General features: G+C 37.2%; 3 protein-coding genes across 5 annotated transcripts in view; 2 read left to right on the top strand and 1 right to left on the bottom strand.

Annotated features, from left to right (window-relative positions):
* Positions 1-24,518, top strand: part of LOC137491225 (uncharacterized) — a 481,743-nt gene that overhangs the window by 392,020 nt on the left and 65,205 nt on the right. The window lies entirely within an intron of this gene.
* LOC148682155 (zinc finger BED domain-containing protein 5-like) lies at positions 1,281-5,997 on the top strand. The gene has a single exon (XM_088650644.1). It carries the CDS (start codon positions 4,670-4,672, stop codon positions 5,984-5,986), a length of 1,317 nt encoding a protein of 438 aa, XP_088506770.1. The 5' UTR covers positions 1,281-4,669; the 3' UTR covers positions 5,987-5,997.
* On the bottom strand, positions 5,987-16,165 carry LOC137490932 (uncharacterized). 3 transcript variants are annotated; one of them, XR_015942606.1, is made up of 5 exons: positions 16,111-16,165; positions 15,529-15,678; positions 9,318-11,832; positions 9,050-9,200; positions 5,987-8,781 (listed from the first exon to the last, which is right to left on the bottom strand). XR_015942606.1 is itself a non-coding variant. In XM_088650558.1 (3 exons), the coding sequence occupies exons 2-3, from the start codon at positions 15,611-15,613 to the stop codon at positions 10,784-10,786; spliced, it is 1,134 nt and encodes a 377-aa protein (XP_088506684.1). In that variant the 5' UTR covers positions 15,614-15,678; positions 16,111-16,165; the 3' UTR covers positions 5,987-10,783. The 3 variants fall into 3 exon arrangements, 1 of the variants encoding a protein (XP_088506684.1); XR_015942605.1 differs by having other exon boundaries at positions 9,050-11,832; XM_088650558.1 differs by having other exon boundaries at positions 5,987-11,832.

Genomic DNA, 24,518 nt, shown 5'->3' with positions numbered 1-24,518 from the left:
AAGTATTGACTCCTCCCAATCTTCTTCCTCATCTGAACTGAATAAGAATCTCCTTTTTTGTTTTACTTTGTCATATGTGTCTTTTAACAGTTTTTCAGTTTCTCCAATTGTACTTCCCATGTCAATATCTTTAATTCCACCCCATGCTCCCCTTCCCTTATTATATAATTTTGTCTGCTCTTTTGGTTCCCTATATTCTAATTTGTCCTCACACTGTTTATTCATTTGTTCTAACGCTTCACAGGCCTGTTTATAACAATCCAAGGGTGCATATGCCCCTTTATTTTGCTTATTTGCTGATTGTTTTGATTTTACGCTTGCCCCTAATTGTTTTTCCTCCATTTCCATCTCTCCTTCCATTTTAAGTTCTCCTGACACCTCCATGAGCCCTTTAAGCATAGGGAATTGCCCTTCAGCTTGTAAATAAGGTGGAGGGCTATTAAACATTTGCTCTTTAGCAGTGGTTTCTTTGTCAGCCTCTTTCAGCATTTTTCTTGCCTTTTTAATATTTCTTAAATTATCTTCTCCTTTTTTGAACATGTTTAACACTTCTCTCTCTTTTGCTCTTTTTTCATCTCTTTTTTGTCTCCTTCTGCTACTACCTTTTCTTTTATAATTTTTTTATTTAAGTATCCATTTCTTCACATAATGCTACATCAAAAGTTACACCTTGTGGCCAGATTGTCATCATATTTTTAGTTCTAAGTTGCCACTTTTTTGAATATTTATCAATAAGCTCTTTACACAATGGATACTTTGATCCTAGTATTTCTACTGGAGAGCTTGCCATTGCTATCTTCTTTATCTGTAAACTATTATGTGTTTTTATTTTGTTATTCTTTTATTTATTTGTTTTATCACTTGATTGTTGTTCTTCTTCTTCTTATAATTATTTTTATTATTATTATGATTAAAACTTTGTTTTTATTATTTGTATTTGACTTTAATAAATTTTCTTTTTCCACTTGTTTGGTATCTGAATTTTATTTATTTATTTTTATTTATTTATTATTATTATTGTTATTAATATTATTGTTTTTTCTTATTTGTTTATTTATTCTTCAAATAAGTAGTTTAAATTTTATATAATTTGTACGTCTTATTAATTTTTTTTTTATTTTTATATATATATATTTTTTATTTATTGAGTTTTTTATTATTGTGACTTTTTTTTCTTGTCTAAATATCAATCAATATTAATTGTTTATCCTTCTATTTTATCCTTTATTTATTTTAGTCAAGTTATGTTTATTTATTTATTTTGATTGTTAATTTATTTATTTAATTTTTATATTTATTTTTATTTTATTATTATTGTTTTACCCTCACTTTTATTTTAAATTTTAATTGCTGCAGCACAAGCCTAATTATTATTATTATTACTTTTTTATTTTAACTAGGTAACTTTTCCATTTATTCAACTTTGTTTTCCCAAATCTTTCCTCAATTTTTATTCACCTTTCTTTCTTCAAACATTCATTCACTTTAATGCTTTATTGCAAACACACTTCTAAAAGCATTCACTCCTCTACCCCCCTTATCCTATGGGGTTCATGTAATATTTTATCACACACTTTTTAAAGCATTTACTTTTCTACCCTCCTTATCCTATGGGGTTCATGTATTAACCTTATTCAATACCGCAATCTCACGGACACAGAGCCCAACACACACAGGCTTTCAACACTTTCCTAAGTGACCTGTTACTTCTGCTTCCAATCTCTACTGCTCTACAGTAAAAATAGCATTTTCCAGGAATTTTGCCTTTTTTCCCCCAGCCTCCTGAATCATAATATTTATTATTATTAAAACAGAACGGGTACTCCGAGGTCTTTGCGCGCTTCTCTCTACTTTATTAATCTGTTTTAACTTATTAATCGTCACAATATATTAAGATTTTATCCTTACTTCCTTCAAAAAATCTTTAATATAAGTAACAATTAGTTGTTAATGTCTTATCTTTATCCTCAAGGCCCTCTTAAAGCAAGACACAGATTGTTGCATGCAACATTTTCTTCTGAAATCAAAACCCTTTTTTAAACGTATTAATTATTTAAGTTTGGAAGAGCACTTTGAGTGTTTTTACCCTCACAAGCAGAGTCCGTCGAGCCACACAATTTTTCATTAAATAAGCAAAAAATTGCTTACCTTTTTTTCACAGTGGCCACTGCAATTGTGTCGCCCGCATCAGACTCCGCCAGCGAGGTCCCCACTCTGTTGCTCCTAGCCAAATCACGTCGGGGTCACCAATTTGTCGTGTTCTGTTCATTGTCTTTCAATCAGCAATCGAGTCAGTGGGTCTTGATTTCAAAAGTTGGATTTATTGCCAGACAATAAAAACGAGAGGCTAACAGACAAACAAATGTCTCTCCATGAACCTCTGCCTCTCTGTGTCCCTGTCTTGCTTTTATACATGTAGTGTTGCAGACTTTTCCCACAGATATGGTCTTGTGCTGTGAACCTGCTATATTTTTGGCTGTGTGCCTTTTGAACTCAGGTATATTCTTGGCTGTTTGCCCTTTAAGTGCTGGTTTAAAGTTTACATGTACTCAGCTAACTACTAGGCTTGCTCTTACTGTTATACCTTCACTTCACACTTATTTGTACACATATTTATATGATTATACAGAATAACATGTTCATTGCATATGTTAAACAATATATGTTTACTTGCACATTTGTACACAATGGGAGATATTTACTGCATATTCACTGCACACTTTACCAAATATATGTTCACTGCACACTATTGGAGACAAGATTACAATTACTCCGTCATTATTCGCCTGATTTTCTATTTAATTATGAGGGATAAGTATTGCATTTTAATGAAATTTTGAGAACTATTTTTGCTGAATTAGCTAGTCGGATGGTTATCATAACCACACTTTTTGATGTACCAAAATTTGCTTACCATACTACCATATATAGTGTTTATTTCCAAATGTGCATTTAAACTGTAAGCTTTATATAACAGTTTTATAATTAATGAAAAGTTAGAATAAAGAACGATAAAAATGTACTTCTTTTTAAAATACAATTTATTATCATATTATTACTTTTTTAATCTGTTAAAACTCGAAGCCTACAGGCAAATAACAAACTGACCAGTAAATTTAACTCTCCTGTCAGAACTTATATATATAAAATAACGAAATTCATTCTTGGGGAAGTGTTTATTCACCCGTGCCCACCAATGTCAAGCGCAAATGCCCTTGATACCGACATCAACTTTCGGTGCTTCAGCTGATATATTCAAATATTTCACCCGCTATGGCTCACGCTAAGGTGGAGGAAAAGGTTATGACGCTTGTCATAAAGCACAATATATCAGCGTTTTCAAACAAATAACGTTTATTTCAGGTTTCAGATACTTAAACACATTTTAAATAGGCTACCAAAAACACACCAATTGGTTGTGAAAAATAACCGCTGAACTCTAAGGAGCCGGTTATTTTACACATAAAATGGATGAGTTGCGTTATTCACAATGTAATTAAGTTAAAATAGTTACGCTATTCTTCTTCCACTTGTGGTCATGTGGTAACGTTAACGTTTATGTGAATTATCAAGGCATCTGCTCCTGGCAGTGCTCTTTGCCCTTCATAGATCAAATATCATAATTAAGCTGTTAAAATGGCAACGTTTTGAGGATCGTAATATCAGATAACGTTAGTTCACAATATAATTAGGACGTCAATATCTGCAGAAAAGGGTAAAAAGAAAAATGAACGTTATATTCATAATCATCTCCATCGGATGCACGGCCGGCCAGACGTGCGAGTCGGTAAAGTCTAACTGCAGATCCGGACCTCAATATAACATCATTTCTGTTACTGTTTAGGCTAACAATAATTTAATAAGTAATATAAATAATTCTCGTTAACTCCCGGCCGCAATCATAACGTTATCTGATCTAGCAACAACACTCCAGCTCACATGGTAAACTTTATGCGTCGCCATAGAAACTTTGAAAATAACGGAAACTGCTGGGTTTAGCGGGAGTATTTAAATATTAAGAAGGCCTACATGAAGGATAACTGATGATAAACGATAAAAAAGTCAGCAAAACTGCTATCCTGGCTTCAATCTAGGAAGAGATGTGTTCAGGAGGAGAGTGTATCCAGCACGAAAAAGGAAGGGGAAGAGAGTGAGATGAGCACAAGTTATAAGAATGTTGGTAATGTCCCATAGCATCTACCAGCAGCAGCGAACAACACAAAACGGTGAGAAATTATGACTCAAGCTACATCAAATTTGGGTTTATTTGGAGCGGGGAAGAGAAAGACCCCAGGCCACAGTGTGTGATATGTGGCAAAGTTCTTAGCAATGCTTCCATGAAACGATATCTTATAACCAAGCATACTGCGCTTAAGGACAAACCTATGTTTTTTTTTTTTTTTTTTTTTACGAAAACATAATGAAGTTAAGCAGTCAAAAACCACAATTCAATCCTGCAGCACACCTATAGTCAGAGCACAGGAAGCTTCATATCATGCCAGCCTCAGGATCGCCAAAGCAGGTAAACCGCACATGATTGGAGAACAACTGTGTTTACCTTTAGCCAAAGAAATGACACGCATCATGTGTGGAGAGAAAGCTGCCAAATAGTTAAACTTGGTGCCACTTTCGAATGACACTGTGTCACGGAGAATAAAAGACATGGCTGATGATGTTAAAAAAAGTGATTGAGCGTGCTAAAAACAGTCGGTATTTTGCCATCCAGCTTGATGAGACTACAGATATTGCTGATTTGGCCAATTTAATGGTTTATGTGAGATATGAATATGATGGTGGAGCTCTGGAGGACTTTATGTTTTGCCAGTCACTTGAAACCCGAACCACAGCAGAGCACATATTTCAAGTACTGGACGCATTTATCACAAAGAACAAGTTGGACTGGAAAAAGTGTGTGGGAGTGTGTACAGACGGGGCGAGGGCTATGACAGGTCGTCATAGTGGAGCAGCAGCTCGCATCCGAGAGGTGGCACCTGAGATGCAGTGGACTCACTGCAGCATCCATCGTGAGGCGCTGGCTGTGAAGAAAATGCCTGATGACCTGAAGTCTGTGCTGGACTCCGCTGTGAACTTCATTAAGGCCAGACCAATGAATGCTCGCTTATTTCATGTGCTCTGTGAGGAGATGGGCAGTGAGCATGTCCAACTCTTGCTTCATACCGAAGTAAGATGGCTTTCAAGAGGAAAGGTGCTTTCAAGGCTTTTTGAATTGCACAAAGAGGTCCAGATGTTCTTACAGGACACAAATTTTCTCTTGTCAGACATTTTTGAGGATACTGTGTGGCTCAGTCAGCAGGCATACTTGTCTGACATTTTTTCACGTTTAAACATGCTGAATTTAAGACTACAGAGACTCTCCATCAATGTATTTGATGTGCAGGACAAAATCAATGCACTACTGAAAAAGTTGGAGTTATTTGAAATCAAAGTCAAGACAGGTGATGTTTCAGCTTTCCCTGCTTTGGAGAGTTTTCTGTCTGACAATGAATTGACACTTGATGATGGAGTGAAGAAGAACATCGCTGCACACCTTGTGTCGCTAAGAGAACAGTTCAGTGATTATTTCCCAGTGACGCATATAGCTAAAGCGAGCAGCTGGATAAGAAACCCTTTCAGCATTGACACCCCTCAAATGGCTTTTGCAAACTTAACTCTTGGTGAGCAGGAGAGTTTGATAGAGTTGTCCTGTAATGAAACATTGAAGGCAGCTTTTCGAAAGCAGACATTGTTAGACTTCTGGATAAAGCAGCACAATGAATACCCTGTGCTTTCGGATAAAGCCATACGCATTCTCCTTCCTTTTGCGACCACATATTTGTGTGAGAAAGGCTTCTCTTCACTTGTTGTCATAAAGACAAAGTACAGAAGCAAGGTGGATGCTGAGCCAAACCTGAGACTGAAGCTGACCTCCATTGACCCAGATATTACCGGACTGTGCTTACAGAGGCATGCACACCCCTCACATTAATTCAATTCAATTCAATTCAGCTTTATTTGTACAGCGCTTATACAATGTAGATTGTGTCAAAGCAGCTTCACATAAATGGTCATAGTAACTGGAACAGTGTGGTTCAGGTTTTAGTGTTTAAGTTCAGTTCAGTTCAGTTTAGCTTAGCTCAGTTCAGTGTGATTTAATCATTACTGAGAGTTCAAACACTGAAGAGCAAATTCATAGATGCGTAGCTCTACCAATCCTGAACCATGCGAGGCAGTGGCGACAGCGGAGAGGGAAAAAAAAACTTCACCTGATGGGAGTGAAGAAAAAAAAAACCTTGAGAGACCCAGACTCAGTTGGGCACAACCATTTTAATTTCTCCGCAGGCCAAAAGTCTTGTGCAGAGCTTCATTCGCCGTGGTTGAGGCTGGAAGATGGCCTCAGCGAAGACTCGTCTGTCCCTGGAGCGTCGCTGGAATCAGACTCATGTTCTCCACTCCCCACGACCATCAGCGCAGCAGCAGCTCAGGATATGGCCTGGTCCTGGATATGGAATCCTTGGGATCATCACGTCGCTGGTCTTGGATCCAATCAGTGACTCCGCATAATCTGAGGACCTCGGGATGAGTATCCCCAGGTGAAAATAGAGAATAAAGAAAATAATTAGCGTAGCTGCTGTTCATAGTGTATATAAGCAAGATGCAGAAGCCTGTGTGGAACCCGCTAGGTGATGCATTGAGTGTATGCTTTACTAAACAGATAGGTCTTTAATCTAGTTTTGAACTGGGAGAGTGTGTCTGAGCCTTGGACGTTATCAGGAAGGCTATTCCAGAGTGTAGGAGCCATGAAAGAGAAGACTCGACCACCTTTACTTGATTTTGCTATTCTAGGTACTACCAGAAGCCCTGAGTTTTGAGATCCTTAAGAGCGAGTTGGTTTGTAGCGAGACAGAAGGTTGGTTAGAGAAACAGGAGCTAGATTATTTAGAGCTTTATAGGTGAAAATTGGGGAAAATTGGGGTTATTTGATCATATATGATCAGAACTCTGGCTGCTGCATTTTGTACTAATTGAAGTTTGTTAATAGAGGATGCTGGGCATCCAGCAAATAGAGCATTACAGTAATCCAGCCTAGAGCTCATAAAAGCATGGGCTAGCTTTCTGCATCAGAGATGGATAGCATACTTTGTAATTTAGCGATATTTCTCAGATGAAAGAAGGCAGTTTTTGTGACATGGGATATATGGTTTTCAAAAGTTAAACTGCTGTCTAATATGACACCCAGATCTTTTATAGTAGCGCTAACGCTAACTTTGTATCCTTTTAATTGTAGATTGAGTAGCGAGATCTGCTGTGTACAAGATTTAGGCCCAATAAGTAATAATTCTGTTTTGTCTGAGTTTAGGAGAAGGAAATTGTTGGTCATCCAGTCTTTAACATTTCTAATACACTCAGTTAGTTTAGACAGTTCAGACATCTCGTCAGGTTTAGTTGAAATATATAGTTGAGTATCACCTGCATAGCAGTGAAAGCTGATCCCATGTCTTCTAATAATGTCTCCCAGAGGTAGCATGTAAATTGTAAACAGCAAAGGGCCTAAAACTGATCCTTGAGGCACCCCATACTGCATTGGGCTGACTGGTGAAGGCTGTCCATTAATATTCACAAACTGGTAGCGGTCAGTTAAGTATGACTTAAACCATTGTAGAGCCTGTCCCTGGACACCTGTAGACTTTAAGCAATTTATGAGGATATTGTGGTCAATGGTGTCAAATGCCGCACTAAGATCGAGTAAAACTAATAGCGAGACGCACCCTCGGTCAGCAGCTAAGAGTAAATCATTGGTTATTTTCACTAAGGCGGTTTCTGTACTGTGATGAGCCCTGAAACCTGACTGAAACACTTCAAAAATATTGTTTGTCTGCAGAAAAGAGCATAATTGAGTGGAAACAACTTTTTCTAGTATTTTAGATATAAATGGAAAATTTGAAATAGGCCTATAGTTAGCTTAGTTGTTGGGGTCTAGTTGCGGTTTCTTAATAATAGGCTTAATAACAGCTAGCTTGTAAGAGTTTGGAACATGGCCTATAGATAAAGAAGAGTTGATAATGTTAAGAAGAGGTTCTCCTATAGCAGATAGCAGCTCTATCAGTAATTTTGTTGGAATTGAGTCCAGCATACACATAGCTGGTTTAGAGCTATTTATAATTTTATCTAGCTCTTCCTGTTCTATGATTTTGAAGCACTGTAGGTTATTATTATTATTACGACTCAGTGAAATATTTACAGGATTTGGAGTATAAGCCGGTGCAGAAAGTTTGGCATCTCCTATTTTCTGTCTAAAGCCTTCTATTTTATCACTTAAAAATTCATGAAGTCATCACTACTAATTTGCGGTGGAACATTTTGTTCCATAGTTGACCAATTATTTGTTAATTTAGCAATGGTGTTAAATAAAAATTGTTATGATTATTTTCTGTCAGTTTGCGCAGGTGCTCGGCCCTGGCAGATTTTAGAGCCCTTCTATAGCTGGACATACTGTCTTTGTACGCAATTCTAAAGACCTCTAAATTTGTTTGTTTTTTTCCCATTTATGAGCTAATGTTGTTTTTAATTAATATTTATGTGTGATTGCAGTCATTATGTTCAAAGTACTATGGTAAACAATACTAAGAGTGTGTCACACAAGCTGTCACTAAACAAATGTGCGAATATAAAATCAACTTTACCTTAGTTGAGGTTACTCCGTGAGCCTACAGTGAAGCACAGTTGAGCGAGAAGCCCGTGGAGAGAAAGCCTTCAGCTCCGCGTCAGCATGTCTCCCAAAGTCTAATAAACACACCAAAAAGCAAACAAAGTCACAACGCTGTAACTATACAAGACATTTATTATACTAGCAAACTGATGCTACTTGCCGTCTTATTATATGTTCACATTTTTACACACTTTAAAAAAGTATATTTAATATGCTTAACAATACAAGCTAGCAGCAGTGCTAGTCTACTCCAAAGTAAACACATTGCGTTGCTTCAAATTACTCAATCATGCTCACTGACTTGAAAGTTGACAAACATAAATGAAAAACGAGTTGTCTTACCGTGTACAGCTCTTGTTTTCGTCGAGCTGCATCTCCGACTGATCCAGGAGTGTTTCTCGCTGTTTTCGCGTCTGCTATCATTCTTAGGATTCATCCCACTTCATGAACCAAAATAGCAACATGAAACTTGTGGACTTGATATGTTGACAGACTGGAGTTTGTGCAGTTCCCATAAACGTAATAAAATAGCACGATGATGATAAATTACACCAAAACTAACAACCATTTCTGCTGTTAGCTCCTCTGCCCCACTGTAAACAACGCATACCTGTCACATAAGTCACTCTTCTGATGTCACCGGGGACGAAAGCGGACTTTCCGGAAGTAGGAAAACAGACACATTTTCTTAAAAATTTGTGCTTTTGCAGTTTGTAAAACATTTTAATATGATATTTTATGGTATTATAGAGTATTTTCACAAACGATTCTACCTTTTTTTTTTTAAACAGTTTTTTAACCTACTATATGCTGTTTAATACCTGTCGCTCTGCCTAAATTATCAAATATTCATCAAGTTTGTATTCTACTCAAAAAAAGTAAATGTAGTAAACTAGAAATAATCTTGATCCTAGAAGTAACGAAACTTTACAAATAAAAGATGCAACATAGGACAATTGAATGGGTTTTCTAAACTTGAGGCCCTGGTATATGCAAACTAACTGTCCTGGAGCTCCACCTTCTTTGATGTGCGGTGTCTTACCAGTGATGCTACCCATTCAGGGAGTCAGACAGAGAACATCATCCAAAACAACACTAGCTACATGAATACACTGGAGAGTAGAGTACAGATGTATCCGCACCTGTACAATCACCTGCAAAGAGAGATTTTAATCTGCAGAGGTGCTGTTTGCCAGATGTTTATGAAACTGTTCTTTCAGCCGCCATCATTGTGTTTACAGTAAACGTGAGCAGCACAACACATTTACAACCCCACCTACTGCAGTGTAGGAGTGTTGGAAAACAGTATACCATCACTCAGCCTTTTCAAACATTATTCAGACATGAAACATCCTGTGCACATGAGAAAATGTTTTGCTGCATTCATGTCATGTTTGCAACTTTTGTCCAATTCTGTAGACACTGATTAGATCTGTACGGTTTCTCTCCAGTGTGAATCCTCTTTTGTGTTTTCAGTTGTGTTAACTGATTAAACCTCTTGTCACAGTGTGAACACTTGTACGGTCTCTCAAGTGTGAAACGTCTGGTGCAGTTTCAGTTTTGTAATAAAAGTCTTCTCACACTCAAGCACATATACTCTTTCACACCAGTGTGGATCTTCATGTGTTCATTAAGGTTTGCTGATTGGTTGAAACTCTTCCCACACTGAGTGCATGTGAATGGTTTATCTCCAGTGTGGGTCTTTATGTGTTTATTAAGGTCTGAGGAGTTGCTGAAACTCATCCCACACCGAAGCTGCAGTCACACTAGAGTTTGAGCATGCAAAATTCTTTTGTTTGGCACTGCGAAAAGGGGCGGGATTAAACAAGATGATTAGACATAAAAAGTGAGCGATTGGTCCATATTTCAAATTTCTGTCCATAGAGGTCATGTTTTTATCTTTAATTGGTCTCACACAGTCAAGTGATGAGATTTCGCAGGTCAGAGTTCACCAAGCTTAAACTTTGCAACGCAGTGAACTGCGAAACTTAACACACAAACTTGGTTTGTGGTCTGACGCATTCCCGTGCTTATGAAAGGAAATCCATGGGGAGAAAAGTCCAGTGTGACCACGGCTTAAGTGCAAGTGAATGGTTTCTCTCCAGTGTGGATCATCATGTGTCGATTATGGTGTGATGATCGGCTGAAACTCTTCCCACATTGAGTGCATGTGAATGGTCTCTCTCCAGTGTGCATCTTCATGTGTTCATTAAGGTGTGATGATCGGCTGAAACTCTTCCCACACAGAGTGCATGTGAATGGTTTCTCTCCAGTGTGGATCCTCATGTGAATCTTAAGATCCCATTTTCTTCCAAAACTCTTCCCACACTGAGTGCATGTGAATGTGTTCTCTCCAGTGTGGATTGTTATGTGAGTCTTAAGATCGAAATTTCTTCCAAAACTCTTCCCACATAGAGTGCATGTGAATGGTTTCTCTCCGGTATGAATCATCATGTGTTCATTAAGGTGTGATGATCGGCTGAAACTCTTCCCACACTGAGTGCATGTGAATGGTTTCTCTCCAGTGTGGATCCTCATGTGTGTATTAAGGCATGATGAGCAGTTAAAAGTCTTTCCACACTGGGTGCAAGTAAAGGGTTTCTCTCTAGTGTGGATCTTCTTGTGTCGATTAAGGTGTGATGATCGGGTGAAACCCTTCCCACATTGAGTGCATGTGAAAGGTCTCTCTCTAGTGTGGATCTTCATGTGTTCATTAAGGTGTGATGATCGGCTGAAACTCTTCCCACATTGAGTGCATGTGAATGGTTTCTCTCCAGTGTGGATCCTCATGTGAATCTTAAGATCCCATTTTCTTCGAAAACTCTTCACACACTGAGTGCATGTGAATGTGTTCTCTCCAGTGTGGATCCTCATGTGTAGATTAAGGGCTGATAATTGGTTGAAACTCTTCCCACACTGAGTGCATGTGAATGGTTTCTCTCCAGTGTGGATCCTCATGTGAATCTTAAAATCCCCTTTTCTTCCAAAACTCTTCCCACACTGAATACAGGTGAAACGATTCTGGTCTCTCCTTTTCAAAATGCCATCAGTCTGTAAATGAGTTTTTTCCTCAATTTTGACATGATGTTCCTCCTCTTTACTCCCCTCATTCTCTTCAATTAGGTCTGAAATAAATAGATAAAACATTAGTTTTCATTAAGTCTTAAAACTCTCATCAAAAGCTGAAAAGTGAAAAGACACTGGAAACATTGGCTACACACACTGTAATTTTGATGCATGGCGAATGTAAAATAAACCAGATCATATTTTGTTTGGTCCATTAACGTGTCCACATTTAAGCAGATTCGATTCATCTTTATTTATCTAGTGCTTTTACAATGTAAATTGTGTCAAAGCCGCTTAACAGAAGTTATAGTGAATTGAAACTGTGTCAGTCCAGTTTTCAGAGTTTCTTACATAATTGATCATAAAAGCCATTTTGGTCATATGGATAAGACACAAATTTGAAAGCTGTAAATGGCCTATTTTTATTTGTATATATTCATAATTACAACAAAATGTTTTTCTAAAATTTGTAAAGCAGACAGGGAATACTTGTTCATTCTGTGCCTGACTGGTCAACATATCAGAAAAAAAGTTCTGGGGTAAAAGCTGAATATTTGCCTCGCAGACATGAGACATACCTGTCCAGCATCTGCATAAAGGCTGGAATGTGCACATTTCTCCTTGTGTGCTGTTGGGTCAGTTTCATCCATTCTGGGGGATTTTTAAGCTGAATTTGGCCAAAGCTTTCTCTGTGTTTCAGCAAACGGACTTATATTTAAAGGACATATTATTTTAACATATTCTGGAAAATGCTTTGAAAAAAAAAATACACTCTGGGCAAATTTACTCCCTTTTCATTGTATTCATGGCTGTTTTTTTCTCCATTGACCTCTATTATAAGAACATTTTTTTATTGCAAAGCCATGACAGCATATAATCATGCATTTATGATAGTTTTCTGTTTTCTGTGACGACAGACAACATTGTTTAATTGGTCTCCACCCATAAGACGGCAAAAAGGAAATGGTTGAAAGTATAAAGAAAGAGGAGGAGAGTTGAAAAGGGCAGCATTATGTGGTGTGCGGAAGAAAGAGAAGTTGACTGAACTGTTGCAGTGCAGGAAACGAGAAGAGAAACTGTCGAGACGAGCAGTGTAAATTTAACAATTGGCCGTGAGAAACAAAAAGCGAAAGTACGTATTGAAGCAAACATAAAGTCCCTTTAAGTACTCTACAGTCTTTGATTCACATTAAAGTGTAATTTAAAGATTAATTAGGTTATGTTAACTAGGAAAGTTGGAATAATTAGTCAAGTTATTATATAACTGGTTTGTTGTGTAGACAATCAGTAAAATATACAGTAAATATTTCCTAAGAAAGCTAATAACACTGACTTATATTTATTTTATTTTTTTTTTATCAAAACCGCTTTTATTCAAGAAATAAACTATAAGAAATAAGACTTATTATGACTCCAGAAGAATTATTTGTGTTTTATAGGAAATATTGTGAAAATCTCCTTGGTTTAATTTAGATCACTTGGGAAACACTATTTTAAATTAACGGGAGGGGGAAAAATGGACTTCAACTGGATCTGTTAAAGTTTACAGGTGTAAAAATGTGCCTTGATGTACTGGAATGTTTAAAATGTGTTATCCTACCATACAAAGTTACTTGTCAAATAAATGAACATGAAAGATTATTTCGAGTTTAAGTTATTTAATTAGCTTATTAATGAAGACAGGGCAGCACAGTGGCGCGGTGGGTAGCACAATCGCCTCACAGCAAGAAGGTCTCTGGTTCAAGCCCTGGCTGGGTCCGTTGGCATTTCTTTGTGGAGTTTGCATGTTCTCCCCGTGTTGGCGTGGGTTTTCCCCGGGGTGCTCCGGTTTCCCAAAAACATGTGGTATAGGTGAATTGGTTAAGCTATATTGTCGGTGTATGGGTGTTTCCCAGCGATTGGTTGCAGCTAAAAGGGCATCCGCTGCGTAAAACATATGCTGGATAAGTTAGTGGTTCGTTCCGCTGTGGTGACCCCAGATTAATAAAGGGACTAAGCCGAAAAGAAAATTAATGAATGAATATTTATGAAGACTGCAGAGTGATGCATAAAAATGACTTCGAATAATTGTTAAAACAGTTTGTGATGTATGTTACAGTGTGCCCCCTAAAAGTAGAAGTGGCCCCTGCCCAGCCCCCCCAGTTACTGTGGTCTAGAACCGCCACTGGCTGACGGTCTTGCGTTTCATTGTGATTATTGTTATATTTTTTGTTTTGGACATAGCAGGGCCATATAAAGACGCAAACTGTTGAGATTCTCATGTGAAACTTAAAATTTCATTTAATAATGCTCTTATCCTAAATACTATTACCGGAAATCCAACCTATACTGGAAAACAAGTGTTTAAGTGTCGGAGTCTAGCTTTTCTGAACGTAATCCAAATTGAATCAGGCTGAAAAAAGGCAGAAGCAACCATAGGGAGGCGGAATCCGCTACTAGCCCCCATGCTAATGCTAACCCCAAAGTGCAAGCTGCATCTAAGAAAGAGACAGCTCCGGCAAATGACAACAGTGCGGTCCTTCAAACTATTGATGCACTAAAAGATGATTTGATTGCTAAAATTGAAGAAAAGGCCGTTGGACAGTCAAATGAACTTTGCAATCAAATTGACCAGCTTCAGACAGAGTTACTCCGACTCTGGCTTTGCTAAAAGACCGAAGCAAGTATCTTGAGGAAAGGTCTCACCGCTCAAATCTCCACATTACGGGAGTTAAAGAAGCACGGGAGGAAAGCAGACGTGTAACGGAATTTGTAGCTGGCGTCCTAAAAGATACCCTGAACCCCGAGAAGACTTCACTTCTGGACCAGGCACACTGCACTCTACGCAGCAAACCAGTGGACGACAAGCAACCGCCACGCACCTTCCTGATTAAATGCCACTACTTTTCCTTAAAGAGGATATTTTGAAGAAAGCCATTGAAATAATGGCAATAGCGACAGTACACTGGGCTGTCAAAGACGATACAACTCTACGCAGCAAACCAGTGGACGACAAGCAACCGCCACGCACCTTCCTGATTAAATGCCACTACTTTTCCTTAAAGAGGATATTTTGAAGAAAGCCATTGAAATAATGGCAATCACGACAGTACACTGGGCTGTCAAAGACGATACAAATGTTAATGTCAGTCTTCGGTTAACTTTTAAATTACCACTATAGCAGATGTTCGTTGTTGTTATTTCTAGTTCTCAAGTATATTTTGTCAATAATAGGGTAGTTTTGTTTTTGTTTCAATATTGTGTCGTTTTGTGTTTATAGGTGTTTGTGCGATCACCCCTTTTTTTCTTTCCTCTCTCCCCCACACATCCCCCTACATACAAAACCCACAGATACCTTTCGGATGCTTCTAATAAATGTTTTTGACAGCCCTCCATAAAATAGGTGGAGTAAAGACAAACTTTACCAGTTGGAATGTGCGGGGGAGTTAAAGTTTTTTTAATTTATTGTTTTTATTTATTTTATATAGCGCCAGTGCTCAAGGACGCTTTACAAACAGGAGAACAAGAAAAGCAATAAACTTAAGAAGGTAGAGAAAATGGGAGACTAATAATGCATTAAAAGAATGACAAAAGACATGAGAACAAGTAACAAGAAATTAACTCATTCCTGTCTTTCAACGAGTGCTTATGTGCGTTTAGGAGAACTAGGCAGCACACTCGGGGCTGCAAGATGGATTAATTTAGTATTCTTTTTATTAAAATATATCTGAATGAGGATTAAATGACTGAGTTGGTCATTGAGAATAAAAATCAACCTGTTTGTTCCTGCAGATCTTCCTGTTTGACTGTGAATGTTTCTTCAATCTTCAGATCTTCACTCTCCTCTTTAATAAACACCATCTTTATAACAGTGTGGAGATCAGTCGCTTCAGCAGGAGTTTTTCTCTGCGTTTGGACACTTTATCCTGTTTAAAATGAACAAAACAATAAAAATGTCCTGTTTAAAATAAATAAAACAATGAACAGAAACAAAATAACTTCTCTTCAACACTTGCTTCAACAGTTTATTTATATGAGAGTAATTAAACAGAAATCAGGTAAGTCTGAGCAAGAAATAATGAGCTGATTAAAACTAGTACTTCATTTCTTATAAAGTGATGTACACTTAGAATGGAATGACATTATGCTGTTTAATAAATTAAAGCTTCATTAAAACACTTATTACTCACATTTCTGTTAACTTATTCAAACAATAGCCCATTCCTGTGAGTAAAATAGTATTTCCTTGTATAAAAGGTCAAAACAATGTCAACAGCAGGGACATAATTTAGCATAGGATGAAAAACCTGAAACTTTAATCAATCGCTTGATATTTATGTAAACGTGTTAAAACAAACCTTTCTCCAGCTGAATCTAGCGCTAGAGCGGCGCAGCCTTATGACGTCACACACCGCGCCAAAATAAAAGTCTTTTTTTGTTCAGCTTTTTTACCACTTACTGTTGCAGTCATGACTTCTCCCTCGTTTTCTACTTTACACTTGCGCTCTCTCTCTCTCCTCTCTCTCTCTCTCTCACACACACACACACACACACACATTCAGTATTTGAAGTTGATCAAAACCTTTAATAAACATTTTAAGACAACTTTGAAAAACGTTTTTAGGGTCATTATCACTATAAAGTGCCTTTGAGACATTAACATTAAAAAAAAAAAAGTTTAGGATTTCTGATTTAACCACATAGTTGTGGTATTAATTAGAACTTAGGCTGTAAGAAATTAACGTTGGTCAAGCTCCTGCACTTTTTACAAATAACAAATAACATATATTTATTTATTTTTTTTTGGTCATTTTTTGGTCATTTTTTCTTGTTTTGGTCATTTTCACATTTTAAGGAAATTTTTTGGTAATTTTTTTTTATTTTGATCAAGGACAAATTCAAATTTAGTATAAGTATCTTCATTTCAGTGTGATTATAAAATGTATTTTCAGAAAGGTAATGTATCCCTTTACCAACCCATTAGATTATGAAAAAGTCTATTTATAATAATAATAAAATAATAGACAAAACAATGATTTCCCAATAAAATATGCAATTGTTGCACATTCTTTTCAAAATAAAACCCAAAATCTAAAATATTTTGTCAAACTTTCAAACAATATTAACTGGCCCTTATTGGTTTATTAAGAAATTACACAAGATGTTTTGCTGAGGTTATAAATAATTTGTTCATTTTCATAAAATTTGAACATGACTGGAAAACAAGATGACAGAGTGGACATTGGCATGGCAGGGTGGACAAAGGCTTTATTTAGTGAACTAAATATGGAGGAACATTTGAAAACCAACAGATACAACAAGAAATATTAAGGGGTTAATGTAAAAGGATTGTAAACATTTTCAACAATTCAACTTATGTTTTCACTAATACTGCAAACCACTGAATGTTGGAAGCAACTCAAGTTAAACACCTTAATAATACTGTTGTTGTTTTTTTCAGAATAAGGTAAATAATTAGATTACAGATCTTCACATAAATTTACAAATACTTAGGGCTGTTGTTTTATTTCAAACAGTAAATGATCTCCATTATATGGACTTTAAAAGATTATTCTTTATAAATACTGAGACAAATATTGCCAAAAGGTTTGTCTTGTCGCATCTACTGGTGCAGTATGTATTTGCGTATATAAGTGTTATAACATAAAAACATTCACTAATTAACAATAAAATATTAAATAAATGAATGAAGTGTTAATAACGATGCATATGTCCACCCTATCAAGGAGGGATTTGTGACAGGGTGAACAATGACAGAGAACACATTTTTGGCTAAAGAGAGCATTTATTCAACACAGGTTGTTCCTGCCGCTGGTAAAGTGTTTACTAGTGATGGTGAAATGAAGCTTTCCAAGTGAAGCGCTCGACCCAATTGTATTAGAAAAAGGTTCGTTACTCAAAGCTTTCTAAATCAGAGCTCAATGAGGACCTCTTCTAGTTAAAGTGTGGGAAAGCACTGTGCTGCAATAATGTCAAATGTTCACAACTGACCAACTCATTCATGAAGTAATACAACAACAGTAATATAAACAAATTACTCAATTACTGTAGGTTTTACACATAAGGAATGTTACATTACAGCACTGATGACCGTAGTAAAATCCCAGGTATTCAAAACTATTTACATTTATCATATTTCAACTAGTCCTTCACCAACCCACTCGTTCCAAGCAGGGATCGAACTAGTGATTTCTGTATGGGAGGCAAATTATGGAAGTTTTTTCCTATCAAAATTAAAATGAAAATTCAAATGCTTAAAAGATCAAATGATAAATCAAATGCTCAAACTATAAATCAAATGCTCAAACCGACATTGCAAATGATAAATCAAATCCTAAAACTGACTCTGCAAATGATAAATCAAATGCTCAATTGGACTTTGCAAATGGTGAATCAAATCCTCAAACCGACTCCTCAAATGATAAATCAAATCCTCAAACTGACATCGCAAATGATAAATCAAATCCTCAAACTGACATCGTAAATGGTGAATCAAATGCTCAAACTATAAATCAAATCCTTAAACCGACATTGCAAATGGTGAATCAAATGCTCAAACAACTCTGCAAATGGTGAATCAAATCCTTAAACTGACATCGCAAATGGTGAATCAAATGCTCAAACAGACATCGCAAATGATAAATCAAATGCAAATGAGGTGTCAATCAACCAGCATAGGCGGAGCTTTAAGGCGGAAGAGTTTGTTGTTGACAACAACCGGTAGCGCTACGACTTTTTCAAGGCGTTCAGATTTGCGTGCACTATTCCACGTCGTATCCGTATAAACTCGTGAAAGAGAAAGCGAGAAATCTCCTACTGCTTCTGTCCACATTCTGAAGTGTTCATCAGATGGGTACATCTATCACAGGAGGCCACGAAAAACCATACGGCAAGATGATGATGCTACGTCACATTGTGGAAAACTGGATGGATTTAGACATCTTACATGTAAGTAATTAAATCCAGAAAGACGGTTCCTTGAGTTAAGTTACAGTAAAATAGCAATAGTTGAGCTACTGTACAGTGAACTGTAGAATTACTGAAAGTGTAAAGATGCTTTACAGTATATTTATTTTATCTTGCTGTAAATTATCATGTAGGAACTTCTGTAAGCACATGACGTTACGTTTCAAACGTTAATTTACATAAAGACGATTATTCAATGTCTGACAGAAAAAATATAGGAGGTATTGCAGGTTAGCAAATTCTAACATTAAACAGACGTCTGAGTGATTTGTTTATGCTGGTGTAGAATGCACTTTTGTCAATACAGCTTAGGTGAGATACATGTAATATTAATACAGTAATGTTTTCTTCTGTTCTTTTTGTGATACATTTATGAAAGTATAATTTTGAGCACACAAATCACAGAGGTAACGTGACTCTTGTCTGGTTGTTATAGAAAAGGAAGCACACATGTTTGTGTGTTAGCTGATGCAGAGTAACTGAACAAATGCTATCATCATATTTGTTTAACAAAATATTGTTGTTTCAAACCACTATTACAACAATTTCTTTAATGTTGATTTATATGCCATTTCTGGGCTGGAGCAGGACTTGCAAGGCAAGAAAACAGAGAAAACCTGAATTCAAAACATGTTGATCTTAGATCATGTTATTACTTCCAATTCAGAACTCAAATGAAACTCAAAAAGTGTGCTGTTAAATGACTTCTTTATTAAAAGCTTTGCATAATCTGAAATGTCCTCAGACTGGTGTGTGCAGTGATGATGATGAAGAACAGCAGTGTGCTGCTGAAGGAAATGTTGAAGATGCTGTAGTGCCGTGGACAAGACCCTGCATCCCTCCACCTGCCTGCGTGTCCTCATCTGAGCCAGATGCTGGTGTGGTCTGTTCATCTTCAGTATGAATCGGTTTCTCAGGCATGGACAGCCCCACCTCACAACTCTGTTCCAGTCTGACTGCAGCACTGAGGGATGTGATGGCAAAAACAAGTGAAGTCCAGAAGTCCAGCAAGCAGCAGAACATGGGGTTTTGTCTGAAATACATGATTGTTTGAATACGTTTGAATAAAGCTTAGTTTCGTATCTTGTTGACTTGTATTTATTTATCATGGTTACTATTATTCATTCTTTTAATCATACATTCATATTTTCTTTAATTGTTGATGAATACATTAATAATTTCAATAATGTATAACTACATTATTTTATTTTTTGACTGAAAATTAAGATGTACTCACCTTGGCTACATTTGTCTAGTGACTATTCATGCATACCTGTGGTGTGTGTGTGTGTGTGTGTGAACAGCATTTATTATTTTTGTAAGTGTTGGGGTGGGCTTTGCAGTCTAGAGTAAATACTCACATTTTTCGAGTGTAAAATTTCTCCAAAGGAAGATCTTCAAGCAGCTGTCCGACATCTTTGTGCAGATGTACCAATGTGCCAACATTAAAAAGGCTATCAGGTAGGGTTATCAAGTTACTGATGCTATTAGGTGTTTGTAGTGGCTATTTTCTCTAAGGAGGCTCTCTCAGTGGTCAAGAAACAAAGTCTTACCTGGGATGTCTTTTACAAGTTTTATTCTTTATAAAGAAGATCACAGTCATACAGCAACAACAGTTTCTGCAGAGTGAGATACTGAAGTCAAGTGTGTTCACTAAGGATGTAACGGTATCAGAATTTCACGGTACGGTAATACCTCGGTATGAATGTCACGGTACGGTATTTATTGAATCATTTACAGGAAAAAACAAAACTTATGAAAATACTCCAAAAAAGTGCCAAAAGTGTCAATGACATACAAATTAGCCATCTATCTGTAAGCTTTGAAACAGGAACTTAAATTTTAATAACAAAAAATTATTAAACCATGTAAAAACAATAAAGTTTCAATTTAGTATTGTTGAAAACTCATCACATTCAACATTTAATCACACTCAGCCCATCTACACAGATGAGAGCTCAGCTAGTCGGACTTCTCATCAAGCATCTCCCGCTGGATCTAATCTCGCTATATTTATTAAACGGAATATTTCATTTATCTTGTTGTCTTTATCTAACGACATATTCCCTGACTTTGGTCATTGGAATCTATTACTTGTTCTCAGGTAACGTGTTTTGGCTGAGCGCAAAGATAAGTTAATGGTTAATGTAACCACGTAGCCTACATTCTGTATATTGACTGATCGCTTGCCTTTATTTCCTATAATGTATAAACTTATTGTATGTTATACTTTTAAAATGGCCATTATCGATTATTAAAACTGATACTCAGCAAAAGAGAGGCTGTGTTTCGTATTTTCACTGAAATTGAAAGGAGGCAGTTGTTATCGGCTCCGTTTTGTTATAAATATCCACACAGTGAAGATGACACTCATCTTATGCAGCACGACGCCTCAACATGTCTGCTGTCTAAGTTGCTAATATTAAAATGAAAATAGGCAGTTCCTTAAATCATGTTTACATTTTATTGTTGATAAAGTGAAACAACAAAGCCAGGGTGATGTGAATGAAGTTATAAAGTACACTGTTCCCTTTGAAGATTTACCCGTATCCTCGGTATAGTCTGCTTTTCCATATCAAACTGAGAAGAAGAGACTGCAGCCTTGATCAAACTTGCGAAGTTTGAACTTACAAGGAGAGGATGCAGGACTGAACTGTGCGTGTTAGGCTACTTAATAATCAGGAAAAGCCCCAATCAGAGAGGTGAACGTCTGCAGCCCCGCCTCCGTTTTCAGATGTCTCCATTTTCCATTATCCACACTGAGACATTATCCACACATTTCGAAACGCTCCGTTTTCGGCGCTCGAGAACTCCGGCGTAGTGTGGACGGTTGGCGTAACCGTAGCAAAACTTATGCGTTTTCAAACTAAAACGCATTAGTGTAAACGGGGCCTTAGAGTTTTCCAGCTCTTTTCATCCCCGCTTCTAGCAGCACACTCCATTTCCGCATTACTGGATCTGTAGCGACAACAGACCGCAAGGGATGATGGTCAAGCATGGGCTGATGGGTATTGTAGTTTTCGCTACCTCCCGTTCGCTTCATTCGCCTAAGCAAATTTTCTCAGAAGACCTATAGTTTTACCGAGTCATGCGACTTCGGTAATATCGAAAAAAATTAATATTGCGGTATGACGGTATTTACAATACCGTTACATCCCTAGTGTTCACCCTTTTATCTGGTTTGTACTGCTTACGAGGTCAACTCCCAATAAGGCCTCATCTACAATAACGTCAGGCGTCTTCTGTTGTTCGTGCGATATGCTCATAACAACCACACATCCTTCTTAGGATAATGAAAAATCTTTCACCTAAAGAAATATAGTTATCTATAAAAATGTACACATAGGTTTTATGATGAACATATGGAGAACACAGATACACACACATGTAATAATGAGTCTTAGACAAGTTTCTAACATATAAAGCTCATCTAAAAATGAATTTCCATTACAGTGTTATTGCTTCTGTCCCTGCTATTTTATTTGTATTATTATGGGATTGTTATCAATAACAATTATTATTAATCATTATTATGCAGAAATAAAAATTTCATACAGGCTTAGGGAAACATTGCTGTATCTTAACAATTAACATAAACAGCAAAAAGAGAACAAATGTAATAGATTTTCTTTTGATATAAGAATATATGATTATATAATCAAACAAGACTGGAAAACTAACTTTAAGCATGTTCTACATGTGGATAAAAAATGTTACACAATAAAGGTAACAACAAATTAGGTGAAATTTGACAAGGATATCTTATGTAATAAAATATTAATTAAAATCAAGATTTATAAAACCTGCCATTTATTAAAAAGTTGCGCTTGTAACGTCAGTTATGTAACTTTTTTTAATTATTGTAGTTTGTTGATATGAAAAATGGAGACAGTTATCAGGAACAATAGGCTTACTTTATTTTAGCTTTCACGTGCTTGGCTGCTCATAACATCACTAACTTGTACAACCACCCGGATAGGGAAACTGTGTTCTTCCGGGCACAGGAAAGACCATATATGAACATAGCAGTTATCTACATCCCCTTTCTTTAGTTTTTTGTTCTCCCTCTAAGAGAATACTTTTACAACTTTACAAATGTCTTGGTAACTTATAGAAATAGCAAAACTTGGATTGCAACTGAAAATAACAATAAACTATCAGAATTACTCTCTGCAATAATATGTTCTTTATGTTGATTTTTTAACAACATTTAGTCAAAGTACTTTGGATTAGGCTTTGAAACCCGACCATATCTAGTACGATAAGGCAACTTTTGATCAGTTGGCTCAGGTGGAATGTTCTCTTCCGTACGCACAGCATCTTTAGGTGGGCTGTTGCTGTCTGGCATAGAATGAAGTTGTGACAACAAGTCCTCCAGATCGGCCTGTCTGCAGTGTGGTAGTGGTTCTTTTACAGGAAGCAGATGTCGACGATTTCTCCTGTACTCTTTGCCATCGGACTCCACAATATACGATCTGGGCTTGACAAGAGGGGTTCTGACAACTCCAATTTTGTCGTGTCCTTTTGTTGTTTGCATCCTTACTACTTGGGATTCATGTAGTGGGGAGAGCGGCTTGCTCTTTTTGTCGTAGGACATTTTTTGCATTTGTCTCTTTTTTGAAAGTTGTGTTTTTACCTTCACTGTGTCCTTCGTCCTTGGTTTCAGCATCTGTTTGCTGATTGGCAAATTGGTACGTGTTACCCTGGACATCAGTCTCTGTGCTGGTGAACCCAGGATCTTATCCCGAGGAATGTTGCAGATGTTTAGCAAATTCAAATACAAGTCCGTCCCATCCCTCTTGGTAGTTTCAAGCAGGCGCTTCGCACTACGAACAGCTCTCTCTGCAAGGCCATTCGCCTGAGGGTATTCAGGACTACTAGTGATGTGACAAAAGTCCCATGAACTTGCAAAGTCTCTGAAAATCTGGCTTGTGAACTGCGTGCCATTATCGGTGATAAGCTTTTGGGGAATGCCATGCACAGAGAAGTGCCTTTTTAATTTGCTGATGATGTTTTGTGAAGATATGTTTGTAAGTGAATTTATCTCAAACCAGCCAGAGTATGAATCAACTAGCACTAGGTACTGTTGGCTGTTCCAGTCAAATATGTCAGTGGCAACAACAGACCAAGGCAGTTCTGGTATTTCGTGTAGGTGCAATGGCTCTTTTTGTTGATGGGGCTTCAGAGCATTGCATATGCTGCAGGACTGTACAAAATTGTCTATGTCCTGTGTTATAGTCAACCAGAAAACAGCATTGCGTGCTCTGCGTTTGGTCGCTTCTGCTCCTGCATGGCCTTTGTGCAAAATCTGCAAATATTCACTCTGCAGGCTGTGAGGAACTAGAACTCTTGTTCCCTTTGTGATGATTCCATCCCCAACACTGAGCTCATCCCTGAAAGGAAAGAAGGGTTTCAATTGCACTGGAACACTTTAAATTTTTCTTGGCCAACCATGCTTAATGGTGTTACATAGAATTTGCAGAGAGCTGTCTTTTTCAGTGTGTTCTCTGAGCTCTTGTAGCCGGTTTACTGAAATCATCTGAACAGCCAAGACATCAAACTCCTCCTCATCATTTTTTGTTGTCACCTTTCTGGGAGCACGTGACAGAGTATCAGCCAGGTAAAGCTGTTTTCCTTTTTTGTAGGTAAGGGTCAAATCGAACTTTTGCAGCTTCAGTATCATTCGCTGTAGTCGTGCTGGAGCTGATTGTAGAGGTTTGTTCAGAATTGTAACAAGGGGCTGATGGTCTGTTTCCACCAAAACCGGTTTTCCGTAGAT

This window comes from Danio rerio, chromosome 4 (genome assembly GCF_052040795.2).
Source record: "Danio rerio strain M-AB ecotype USA chromosome 4, GRCz13ab, whole genome shotgun sequence".
NCBI lineage: Eukaryota > Metazoa > Chordata > Actinopteri > Cypriniformes > Danionidae > Danio > Danio rerio.
Note: the sequence above shows the minus strand (reverse complement) of the source record. Positions and strands in the feature narration are given on the sequence as shown.

Excerpts from the sequence above, each read along its gene's own strand:
- LOC148682155 (XM_088650644.1), top strand. The coding sequence starts at position 4,670 with ATGATGTTAAAAAAAGTGATTGAGCGTGCTAAAAACAGTCGGTATTTT.
- LOC137490932 (XM_088650558.1), bottom strand. The coding sequence starts at position 15,613 with ATGGTGTTTATTAAAGAGGAGAGTGAAGATCTGAAGATTGAAGAAACA. Across the intron at positions 11,833-15,528 it reads AGATCTGCAGGAACAAACAG|ACCTAATTGAAGAGAATGAG; the intron begins GTTGATTTTTAT and ends TATTTATTTCAG.